This window comes from Amia ocellicauda, chromosome 5 (assembly GCF_036373705.1).
Source record: "Amia ocellicauda isolate fAmiCal2 chromosome 5, fAmiCal2.hap1, whole genome shotgun sequence".
Lineage (NCBI taxonomy): Eukaryota > Metazoa > Chordata > Actinopteri > Amiiformes > Amiidae > Amia > Amia ocellicauda.
The window spans coordinates 7,446,084-7,458,614 of record NC_089854.1 but is presented as its reverse complement, the minus strand read 5'-3'; the positions used below and the strand labels follow the sequence as shown (position 1 = coordinate 7,458,614).

At 47.7% G+C, this 12,531-nt stretch overlaps 2 protein-coding genes across 11 annotated transcripts in view; one reads left to right on the top strand and one right to left on the bottom strand.

Moving 5' to 3' along the window:
* Positions 1–4,646: 4,646 nt before the first annotated feature.
* taf11 (TAF11 RNA polymerase II, TATA box binding protein (TBP)-associated factor) lies at positions 4,647–7,843 on the bottom strand. Its single transcript, XM_066703536.1, has 6 exons — positions 7,739–7,843; positions 7,190–7,429; positions 6,644–6,780; positions 6,160–6,247; positions 5,936–6,032; positions 4,647–5,568 (listed from the first exon to the last, which is right to left on the bottom strand). The coding sequence occupies exons 2-6, from the start codon at positions 7,376–7,378 to the stop codon at positions 5,438–5,440; spliced, it is 642 nt and encodes a 213-aa protein (XP_066559633.1). The 5' UTR covers positions 7,379–7,429; positions 7,739–7,843; the 3' UTR covers positions 4,647–5,437.
* A 1,601-nt stretch (positions 7,844–9,444) lies between these two features.
* The window catches only part of LOC136749334 (ankyrin repeat and SAM domain-containing protein 1A), a 118,019-nt gene continuing 114,932 nt past the window's right edge, over positions 9,445–12,531 (top strand). For all 10 annotated transcript variants that reach the window (XR_010816742.1, XM_066703533.1, XM_066703532.1 and 7 more), the window contains exon 1: positions 9,445–9,863. Coding sequence is in view for 9 of the 10 variants with exons in the window: in XM_066703533.1 (XP_066559630.1) it covers positions 9,685–9,863 (179 nt within the window). In the remaining variant the exon portion in view is untranslated. The remainder of the gene's footprint in view (positions 9,864–12,531) is intronic.

Below are 12,531 nucleotides of genomic sequence, written 5' to 3'. Positions count from 1 at the left end.
GTTTTTCAGGAGTACGGCAATCCCGTCCGCTCGGGACACATTGGACCCTGACCAGAAGGATTCTCCTAGGGTCCAAGTGTCCCGGAGATCTTTATATTCTTTTTGGAACGGGATGCCGCACTCCTGCAAACAAATAATATCTGCCTTCATTCCAGCCAGAGAGTTTAAAACATCGGTCCTCTTTTTCACCTCAGCAATGCTCCTCACATTTATTGAAATGATAGTTAATGCCATAATGGCTGTGAGGGCAATTACCCGCTCCGTAACAATCATGTAAAGAAACCTTTCTCTTCCCCACTCCTCTCTTCTCCCTCACCTAGCTTAGCGCTAGCACCCATCATTTCAATCATTTGCCTCACCGCTTGATCCTCTAGGAAGACTATGGGGGGGGCTCGGCTCCCGCCACCCGGTAAGGCTGGCAAAACTCCACTGGGCTCAGGGCCCGTGGTGCTGGAGGTTCTCCCTGGTTCCTTTGAGGCCGAGGCCCGACGGACAGATGGCAGGGCAGAGGCTTTATGTACAACTGGGGAGAAAACTGTGTAGACCCCGCTAGTTGTTCTTTTAACTAATGGTGGGGGAGGGGGTGGTCTCTCCCTTCCCGGCTGTCTGCCACCGCAGGCCTCCTCCCCCAGCGCCAGTGACCTTACCATCACGTCCCTGATGTCTTTCTGGGAAAGGACACTGGCGCCGACTCTCATCTCCTGAGGACCTGCGTCTCTCCCACTACTGCCGGGAGGGCATACTTGACCCCTCCCCTGGGAGAGTCTCAGTTGTGGGGCAGGAGGAATGTTATTTCTAGGGGGCCTCTCGTCCACCAGGCTGCCCACTCGGGGCAGTGGAGAAGGCCCACTACTCTCCTCTCCGGAGTCAGAGTGGGGCGTATAGAAATTAGAGGGAGAGGACTCTGCAGCGGGGGAGGAGCCGGCAGGGGGGGGAGAATCTGCAGAATGGATCCTTTTTTTCATCATACCCCCCCTACCCATCCTCTTCTCTGCCCTCCTTCTCTTCCCCGCTACCACTGTCCACTCCCCCTCTGCCTCCACTTCTGACCCAGAGTCAGAGAGGGAGCCTATGAGGCTCCTGGGGATTGTTTCCTCTCTACCCCCATCTTGGGGTATCACCTTTGGAGGAGCCTCCGCTTGATTTTCTCTCTCTCCACCACCCCCGAGGGCCCGCGCCCTATTTGCATAGGAGGAGGGACAATTCCTAAAGAGATGCCCTCCCCCACCGCACAGGTTGCAGGCCCTCTCCTGCTTGCAGGCCCTGGTCTGATGTTCTCCGCCGCAGACCTTGCACTTGACAACAGTACAGGCTGCGGCTAAATGACCCAGGGCCCCGCAGTTCCTACATAATTTGGGCATGTCATGATAAAAGACAAGCCCCCTATTTGCTCCTAATACCACGGTGCTTGGCAGATGGCGTACTCCGCCGATGGCGGCCACTTCCACCTGCAGGCGCACCTGCCACCGCCGAGCACCGGTCCAGACCCCATCCTCATCATTAACTCTCCTACTTTCAGACAGGATCTCACAGTGTCTCCTCAGCCATACTTCTACATCATATTCTGCCACTGCTTCGTTATAAAACTGAATAGTTACAATTTTAATTTCTCTATCTGTCAGGGCGTCGACCACAAAGTCATTCAGGGGCATGCTGTCTTTTTTTTCCCTATACAGGTTCCAAAAACTCTCCAGCACTTGAGGGTTCTTAAAGCTCACCTCAAACACGTCCCTAGGTCCAGGCAGTTTTACCACACAGTTCAGCTCAGAAGGGGCAAAGCCCAGGCCCCTCTGCAGCACGGACCTGCTGAACTCCAGCCGGGTGAGGGCCGCGGTCTCGGCTCCAGCCTCACGGCTGAAGCGCACCGCATTATGGCGCCTCACACCGGCGGTTCGCTGGGCCATGCTGCGCTTTCCTACCTGGGAGAAGGGTCGGGAGGCTCTCAATCCGGAGGTCGGGGCAAGTCCACCTGGCTGGGGAGCAGCTTCCACCTCCGGGGCTCTTGCAGGGAGCGGGCCTTGCGGGGAGAAGTCCGGGCCCTGGCTGCAGGAGGCCTCCCTCAGGGACGTTGCCGATCGGCCTGGTCGGTCCCTGGAATCCGAGGCCTCTCCTGGATCCTGGCTGGTGACGTCAGCGGGGAGCAGTCCTGGTCAGGCCGGGCTCCGGGTAGATGGTCGGCCGGGCTTCTAGGTGGGACCCACTCCGTGAGGAGTCCTCCGACTCCTCTGGCTAGGTCCCCTGTCGCTCCCGGTCCGTCCCAATCTCCACTCGCCTCGGCCTCCGGACCGCTCCAAGGACCCAGGACTCTGCAGCTCTGTCAACCGGCACCTCCCCGTCTCGTCTGGTCTGGCCTGATGGATCAGCCAGGGAAAGTAACCAGGACAAAACTAGGGCACCCTGGGACAATTGAGCAGGGGAGAAAATAAAATCTCCCAGGGCGGCGCTTCTCTGTAGCCGTATCGACTGAAACAGCGGTGGCAATACTCTAGCCAGGAGCAACCCAGATGCAAGTTTTTTTTTTTTGCACATGGTTTTAATAGGATCCACTGGTTTAAATATGCTTTCATTGTGCTTTACTGCATTCTACCATTAATCAACTATGGTGTACCATAGTACACATGCCTAATTTATCCTGATTTTTGCAGTATTCCCACACTCCCATGTTGTAAAGCATAGGGAAGGCATGCTGATCCAATAGGAAACCATTGTAAATCAATGGTCAAATCCTATTAAAAGTGCATACATCCCATGGTCAATTTACCAGGATAAAGATGCATAAGGGAACCAGAGTTTGACATGACTTTGCTTGTTCATATTCATGTTCTGGTTCACATCCAAAACTGCATTCTTTGCCTTTTTAGTTTCTGAGCTGCAGTACCAGCATTTTCGTTTAACATTTCAATCAAAAATACACCCAACTTGTGCTTCTAACTTTTTTTAATTGACAATAGCCCAGTCTGTACTCATTCTGTCCTGAGTAGGACTTCTAAATCAATGTTTGTCAACACAATTGAAGACTGCGAGTGAAAGTCTGCCAAATCTCAAGCACTGTTTGCTTTTGGTACGTTCAGTTTTCATTTAACCATTGCCAACTGTTCTGGAATAATACATCACTGTACTGTTTCTGTGAAATGAATGCGAACAGGGGTCTAATCTGAGAAGTGTGGGTGATATTGCTGGGGTCTGACACATACTCAAAAGTGCAGCCAGGACACAGTAGTACAGAAATGTACATCTCTACCCGTAGGTGCAGTTTCTTCCATGTAATAAGTCTTGCAGTTCAAGCTAACTAGCTTTAAAGCTTTAAAATAACCGTCTAAATATAGTGATCAATTTTGAGGGTAAACCATCCCATTTAAGGGAATCTTTCAGGCAGAAAATGTATACATGTGCATTCTGAGTAGTTTTGACATATTCCATGTTTTTAATTTTTAATCCCATCAGAAAATGTCCTAAATCCCATAATTAGAATAAAATGAACTGCCACTGAATGAAACATGAATGCTGGGAGGTTTAATGGAACCCGGGGAGATGGTCTCATGGAATTCCAGATGTTAATGAAATGTCAAAAGTACTTTGCATGTACATATGTGCTTCTGTCTAATAGTATATGTAGGGTGTCATATAAATATATATAGTTTTTAAATGTTTGAACCCCTTAAAAAAAATGCACTGACAGTTGTTTCAAAGTACATCCTAAAAGTGAGGCACGTTTGCTGGTCCGTTTCCATTTCAAATGGCATGCTGTTACTTAGGTCTCAGTTTCCTTGTCTCTCTTCTGTCACTTTTGCAAGGCACTCTGTACATATCCAATCTGGCACTCTCAAACGGATGGCGCAGAGTGCGGTGTTGTGAAACATGGTCTCAGATTTGGTGCTGCTCAGTACATAGTCCGGCACATTTCAGATCCTCAAAATCAAGTTAAAATGTTCTAAAGCATGGAACCTTTTTGTTCGTTTTTTTTTTGTAAATAACTTTGTTTACGAACTAACCCAAGAACCAGAAGCGGGGGCATGTATTATAACCGTGCGTGAAGGAGCTTGTTGACAATTATTCTCTAGGAACAAAATGGCCACAGTTTACAGCACTAGTGACACAAACTGATCAAAGCTTTGTAAACTAGTTACCTCTTCTGTTGGATTCAAGCTTGGGAATGGCCTGAGTTTGCAGTCCACTGTAAGTACAGCTCACTACAGATTGCACATGCTTGAACTGAATGTGGAATCGCAGGAAACACACTCCGTGTTCGAGGTCCGGGCCAGCCCAGTCGCACTGTTCTGGAGTCTCTCTGACAGTATTTTAACTTATTTTAAGATTTTGAATTTAAACCTTTTTAGACTGTGTTTTTTAAATGTCACTATGCTATTGGATTTTGAAATGGGTTCTGTGAACCAGTATTGTATGTGTGAGAATATTTCTAAGTTAAATTAATAAAAGACAAAGTTTATAACCTCTACAGTGCACGCTTGTCTGTTTCTGTTCAACCCACATGTCAGTCTTAGTGCATGACGGATAGGATATGCAAGTAGCTTTGCCAAAGTGCATTAAAATCCAACTGAACACAATCCTGGGAGACTCCTCCTCCCTGATGCAACTACAAGTTATATTCCTGCAAGATGGAGAAATGCAAAAGTCAGGTGAGCCAATTACTGTGGTGAAGCTTTATTCTTTTAGGGAACAGACCACAGTCAGGACAGAGTATTCTCACATTCATGGAGAAGAATGATGGCCATTCTTGCAGGTTCTTGACTATACCAATAAATAACACTTTAAAACAATGCATCAGTAGTGTTACCCTGATGATCTTTTGGTTTCTTATTATTAATACTTTTTTGAACCTTTATTATTCTCATCATGGAACTCGTACAGCTCCAATCAGATTATCTGGAAACCGCCTGGCTGAGAAACATCTTTAAAGCAGATCTTCGTGCACTCTTCTAGATTAGTTGTACAGGAACTTAATTGGACATTGTCTCATTTTACTTATGCAGATCCGATTACGGCAACAACAACACAATAGTACTAAACCAGTTTATTTACACAATCTCCCTCCCTCCAGCCTGGTCGGTCTTGGCTCACACATCCCCAGGGCTCCTCGGGCCAGGTGTGCATTTCCTCAAAGGTAGGGGAGCGATTCCATGCCAAGGGGAGAGTCCAGAGTGAAACTCTAATCCAGCCCTGATACTGGAGCAGGATGAGCAGCTGTGACGGGGGGCAAAATAAGAAATGCTTGTTCTCAAAACAAAAATAAAATCAGACTGGAAAGTGATCCCCTGTATAGCTGACAGCAGGCAGGTATGGTGACCAGTTTAGTTTCCTGTTTCTGTGTTTTCATTCAGTCTGACAGTCTCCAGCTGTGCTTTACAACGGGACAGGTCACACGAGCCAGGAGGCCGGTGTGAGGCCGGGGCCCGCGTGTGCGCTGCGGACACGGCTCTCAGTTGAGCAGGATGTGCTTGTGTTTGGTGTTGGGGATCTGGCCCCTGCTCTTCAGCCGCCGCACGGCCTCCCTCATGTGTTTGGGCTGCAGCGGCGGTGTCTCTCCCCACTTTTCACACACGTCCAAAGCTGGAGAACAGAAACACGGGTACATCAACAGCTGAACCCCCAATGACAGATCCATTAGCAATAGGAGACGGGGAAATGCATAAAACTGATCCTCTTCAGGTTAGAGCAGCAGCCAGTTTATAAACCAGTGCCATGTACTGCAGATTTTAAATCAAGTCAAATTACATTTCTACAAGCTGATTTTTTCAGTATTCTGTATGTGATGTACAGTATTGCATATTTGCCACTGCACTCACAGTGAAATGGGTGAAGTTATTCCTGGAGTGCATTAAAGGTATGTTTTGGGAAGTGGTCCCCTTAATGCTGCATCACTAACCCATTCCCCAGCAGTGGCCATAGCCATGACTTAGTTTCAGGAGGACCTTACCTTCCTCCACCACTTCCCCAACGAAGACCTTGGAGATGCCGGACATGGCGATGACCACGTTCTGCGACACCGAGGACCCCGTGATGGACTGGATCAGCTGCAACACACCAGAGAGTCCTTAGGTTCAAGAGCGGTTTGTAACCCCGTGGGTTCAGGTACAACACTGAAAGGATCTCCTCTTTGGATCCCAATGTCTTATCACACAACACCAGGCCCCAACTTACCCGTTTAATTGCCGCTTTAGGGAAAGCCGATCGCCGGTACATCTCGTACCGATTCAGCTGCTCTTCTGAAAAGGAGGACACTAAAATCCTAAAAAAAGAGGGGGGAGGGAACAAAACCAAGCTAAGATTTGTGCTCACACAGTGGAGCGAGACATCACCAGCATCCCACAAGGCAATATTGCATGAAAAAAAATATATACACATGCAATATACTGTCACTTGAATGAACTTGTGAAATTAAAAAAAAAAAAAAAATCAACACTCGATGGGGATTTTGTTTGATAGAGGCTTCTTGTTTCTCTTCTAAGGATATCCACCACTGAGTATTCATGATAAAATTTGCAGTTCTTGGGTGGTTTCATGCAATTCATGCCTGTCTTACAAGTCGCCACTGTTCCCTTTGCCCCGTCTTAGCACTGAACTCTATCCCAGAGTGTTCCTTGCTACATGGAACTGAACAGGTCCGTCTCTCCTCTCCACTCACTGCATTTTCTGAATCTCATCCTCGTCCACTTTCTGCCGCTTCTCTTTCTTCTTCTCTGCCTCCGCCTTCAGTTTCTTAGCCGGTGCATTGGGGTCGCTCGACTCGCCCTCCTCCCCGGCACCGTCTTTCAGTGTCAGCTGCGAGAGGCGACAGGAGGACAGAAAAGCATCTGTGGGTTAAGACATGGCCCTTCTGAATAATAGGCTCTGTACTCTTTGCTGAAACGCACAACCCTGCCCTTTAAAACCACACAGGCCTCGACTAAAGTACTTTAAAAAAAGTGAAGTACTTAGATTGCTGCTCAAGCAAACCATTCAAATACAATAAAAGCAACAGCTTCCAGTCTGTGCACAGGTCCCTAACAAAAGAGCACAGTAAAGCGTCACTGCACTGATCAATACATATTATTTCACCAGAGAGAACCCCCTTTTGATTTAGTGAAAAGATATTCGTAAATCACACAGAACTAGAAGACTCAAAATACTCATCAGCTGTGGATAAATACACATTCATATTCTCCTGGCTGAGACTCAAACCCCCACTGACCCCTTTATCCTCATCCTTGACGTCGTGCGGATGCTGCGCCGAGGCTCCCAGCTCCGAGGCCCCCGGCTCGGCCAGCGCCTCCTCCTCCTCCTCCTCCTCCTCCTCCTCCCCGCCCGTGTGCTGGGGCTCGGTCGGGGTCACCTTCAAGTCCGGCCCGGCTTCAGTCTTTATCTGGGCCGGGTCTGCCATCGCCAGATCGCCTTGTGTAGCAGTTCAAGCCCTCAACACTGACATGTAATCCTGTGGGATTGAATACCGCGTTTACTCAGACAGGGACTCGATCAGATCGCATTGTTGGCTATAAAGTCCATTTGAGCTCACAGCGATCCGGGCATCAACAGGATCTCAACTCGACTATATATAATAAACAAAACCCATTGGAAATTAGTTCAATGTCATCTCGGACGTTGCATGCATCCGCTGTACAAACTCACACAAGTGCAACGTAAATAAAACCTCGATGTAGATCCAAGCTAAATGACATGCTATAAGCACAACAATAAAATAAAGCATGCATTTTTGCTAAACTGATGATTATTCTTCAATTACCTTTCTCCCAGGAGCACAATTCCTCCTTGTGTTATTATTGTTGTCGCTCCCTCCACGATTTGCCGTATTTCCTTTTCCGGTTTCAATAAACTTTATGCGCAGCCTCTGGCGCGGTGCACTGCCCTCAAACCTGCCAGGGCGCATGCGCCCTGGCAGGTTTGAGGGCAGAGCACCGCGCCAGCCCTGTCCTCCCAGGTTTGTTGCAACGAGAGCCTTACAGCATGCAACTCACAGTGCAACATCGTCGGGATGGTGCGTGAAGTGTGACATTATATGCACTTTAGCTACTAACCCTTCCTCTGCCATGAGTAATGTATTTTTAATTAGATTCATCAGATCATTGTTGCAAGTGGAAACTGAACCCCAACGACCATAAGCACATATATACAGAAATATATTGTATTCATAATAATGTACCCGTATGTCCTGGGAAGTATATCCCCAGCCTGTGTGTTACATTTCCAAAGAACACTAAACTGATATAGTATACAGTTATAAAACAGAAATTATACAAACCAGTATATGTCTATAGTTCTACAGTGAATCAACATGCAATCCAGTATAGAGCAGATCCCAACCTTTTAAAGACTTTATTTCACTCATCTTGTGGGGCCAGCCCCTCCTGTCCTGGCACACTCTCCCACTTTATAAACTTGATTAAAAAACAAACTTGCAGTGAGAAACCTCAGCTTGTCTTGATTGTAGACTCATCTGATGCAGGTGGAAACTTTATTTATTCATTTATTCTTGATAACGGAGAGATTATAATTGCAGTTCATCTACAGGACATTGGTATGTGAGTTTCTGTGGGTAAAGAATAGAGTAATACAGTATGCTTCAAATGAGAGCTTGGAATAAAATGATCCTGTGATTTGATCTCCATTTGAGTGCAGTGCTGCTGATAACAGTGTAGAGATTGCAAAGCACAGAGAGTCTGAAGTGGGTCAGACTTGCTGCAGATCTGGGTCCTATAGCGGGTTCCACCACTGGGGGGCAGGGCTGAGAGGCAAATAAACCAGGTTAGTAAAGCACATGCAAATATTCAACCGCCATCATAATGTCCGTCTTGTTTCACTACACACACCCCAGCAAAGACAATATGCACTTTCATCGAGGTGATATGCAAATATTTCACTCACACCATCATTTGTTTGCCTGCATCTCTGTGTATGCACGAAATAAATCAATGTAGTTGTCATCAGTTCTATCAGACGCCCTTTTGTAATTTTTAATAGTTTATTTTTTTCTGAGAAGCATGAATAAGAACTGTTACTGCAGACTACAGTTTTAAAAGATTGAAAATACTGTGGCATGCATTGACAGCTCCACACTGAATTATGTTGGAATACCTGTGTTTCCCCCTGGGCTGCATGGGACATGTCTCTGTGACTTTAATACTCCACACTGAAATGACCTACATGGCAATCAAATGTAGATGTGTAAACACCCTTTGGGGTGGGCGGGAGAAGTGCGTTGATATGCTTTATTATACCATTGAACAACTCTCTGTCTCTCTGTATATTTGCATCATTTACAAGCAACAGAAGAGCAGCATGCTATTTCAGACGATGTCTTGGTCGGAATGGCGCTATAAAACCCGACCACCACTTCACTACGAGTTATGAGGCAACCGCTGTTGTGAAATGACGTCGGGATGTTACCAAATGACGTCACGGGGAGGAGGCCGTCCCGAGGAAGTGACGTGTCAGGGGCAGTCGGAGGAAGTTTGCCCGGTGGTGCTGAAAGAAACTTTCCCCGGAGCGGCGGAGGGGAGCTGGAATCCGGGGTGCGAGTAGCGCAGGAAGGGTCGAGCCACCGTGGAGGATCTTACCGTCTTCAAAGGCACCACTGGATCTGAAGACGTGTGTGAACCCTCCGCAGAGCCAGCGAGACGGGATCGCCGGAGCCAACCCCCATTGTGCCCCTCTGTCCCTGCTCGGCTCGGGATGGGGAAAGAGCAGGAACTCCTGGAGGCGGCCCGCACGGGGAACCTCGCCGCCGTCGAGAAGCTGCTCTCCGGCAAGCGGCAGTCCACAGGGCTCGGTAGCGGCTCCTCGGGCGCCGGCGGGGGTGGCGGCGGCGGGGGGCACAGCTCCTCATCGCACCCGCTGTCCAGTTTGCTCAGGTGAGAGGGCAGTCCGGCGCTGGCAGGTTTACCCAGGACGGGGGTCTGCGCAAACGCGCTCTAAAGGGGGTTTTGTTTTGGGGGAGGGAAGAGAGGAGAGGGGGAGGAAAAGTAAGGATAATGCACAGTGGATTGATCTCTTGATGCTCGGACGTGCGTTTGCAGGTCGCAGTTCGCAGTTCGCAGTGAGACGCACACGGTTTGCTTTTCTTGCTCCGAGACGAGAGCCTTTCTTTAATGCCGGCGCTGGCTGCTCTTGCGCGCCCGTCAGGGCACCTTGGCGCTGGACAAACGCATTCCTTGCATATCTGCCTCCACATTTAAGAAGCGGACCTCCCTTCCTCACCTCGCCATGTTTAATAACACATCCCGGCGGCTGCACACACACACACACACACACACACACGATGCTTTCTTTTGTTAGGGGCTGATGTGCTGGGAATTATTTTGCAAACGTGTAACAACCTACTGGATCGACTCAATGGAAATGTTGCAAAGTGATATTGCCACATTGTATCTGCAGCCTTTTCTGTTTGTCTTTTGTCTGTTTTTACCCAAGGCGTGGGAAACACACCCTCTTGATAACACTGGGAACAAGATCAATCATTCAGCTCAGTTGGAAGACACAACCTGAATCTCGGTTACAGTGTCTCTTCTTTTCTTTTCTTTTCTGTGCATGTGTAAATGGATCGAGTGGGGATCCCGCTGAAATAACGAGCAGCGCGGCACATTGTTCCGTGTCATTTAGGACTGGCGGCTCAGTGCGAGCTGCTCGCTCACGTCCTGCGCAGACACATTGTTCATATTTCTGCTCTGCGCGTCTGCAAAACGGTTTTCGTGTTATCGCTTGTGATCTTGCACGGGGTGTTTTGGTGACCCGCCACAGCCTGGCCAGCGCGGCGGTGTCTGCACGGCCAAACTAGTGTGTTGACGCTCGTAGCGCAGATTCCCGCAGGTCTGCGCAGATCTGCACAATCCCAGCGCTCTCATTGGTTGGTGCAGCGCAGAAGGGCGGCCACTGACACAGCTGCCCGTTTAGTTTCCTTGGGGCTGGTTTGTTTACTAGTCCTTCGCAGTGTTTCAGGTGATCAGTGTTAGTAAAGCAAATAAAATATATATCCAGGCACAACCTGCTCTGCTTTACGAGCTCATTTGACTAGATACATATGCGCTTTATCCAAATAAACCTCGTTTCTTTCTTCAATTACAGTGATGCATAAAATACTACTAGTGAATATTAGCTACAATTCTTCATGTTTAGTGTGAACAATGTGATACTAAGTGCTGTGCAGCAAGTACCTGCATTAAGTCCTGTTTACAGCAGCTCTTTCGCAATGCAATACAAGACATTGATGCTGCCTCACAGTTTGGAGTTGCTTAAATTAATATTTCAAAAGCAATGCCGTAAGAGTGACACAACTTGGTTGAAACTGTGCATCCAGACATTGATTATGGGCTCTTGTTGTAGACCTATGTGATTTAAAAACGTTTTAAGGTAAGGGAGAGATGGCTGTCTTAAAATCTCAGGTTCTCCTACTTGGTGCTTTTGATGTGAGCTTTAAGCATGCAAAATATGTGTGTATATATATAATATGTGTGTGTGTGTGTATATATATACACTCACCTAAAGGATTATTAGGAACACCTGTTCAATTTCTCATTAATGCAATTATCTAACCAACCAATCACATGGCAGTTGCTTCAATGCATTTAGGGGTGTGGTCCTGGTCAAGACAATCTCCTGAACTCCAAACTGAATGTCTGAATGGGAAAGAAAGGTGATTTAAGCAATTTTGAGCGTGGCATGGTTGTTGGTGCCAGACGGGCCGGTCTGAGTATTTCACAATCTGCTCAGTTACTGGGATTTTCAACACAACCATTTCTAGGGTTTACAAAGAATGGTGTGAAAAGGGAAAAACATCCAGTATGCGGCAGTCCTGTGGGCGAAAATGCCTTGTTGATGTTAGAGGTCAGAGGAGAATGGGCCGACTGATTCAAGCTGATAGAAGAGCAACTTTGACTGAAATAACCACTCGTTACAACCGAGGTATGCAGCAAAGCATTTGTGAAGCCACAACACGTACAACCTTGAGGCGGATGGGCTACAACAGCAGAAGACCCCACTGGGTACCACTCATCTCCACTACAAATGGGAAAAAGAGGCTACAATTTGCACAAGCTCACCAAAATTGGACAGTTGAAGACTGGAAAAATGTTGCCTGGTCTGATGAGTCTCGATTTCTGTCGAGACATTCAGATGGTAGAGTCAGAATTTGGCGTAAACAGAATGAGAACATGGATCCATCATGCCTTGTTACCACTGTGCACGCTGCTGGTGGTGGTGTAATGGTGTGGGGGATGTTGTCTTGGCACACTTTAGGCCCCTTAGTGCCAATTGGGCATCATTTAAATGCCACGGCCTACCTGAGCATTGTTTCTGACCATGTCCATCCCTTTATGACCACCATGTACCCATCCTCTGATGGCTACTTCCAGCAGGATAATGCACCATGTCACAAAGGTCGAATCATTTCAAATTGGTTTCTTGAACATGACAATGAGTTCACTGTACTAAACTGGCCCCCACAGTCACCAGATCTCAACCCAATAGAGCATCTTTGGGATGTGGTGGAACGGGAGCTTCGTGCCCTGGATGTGCATCCCACAA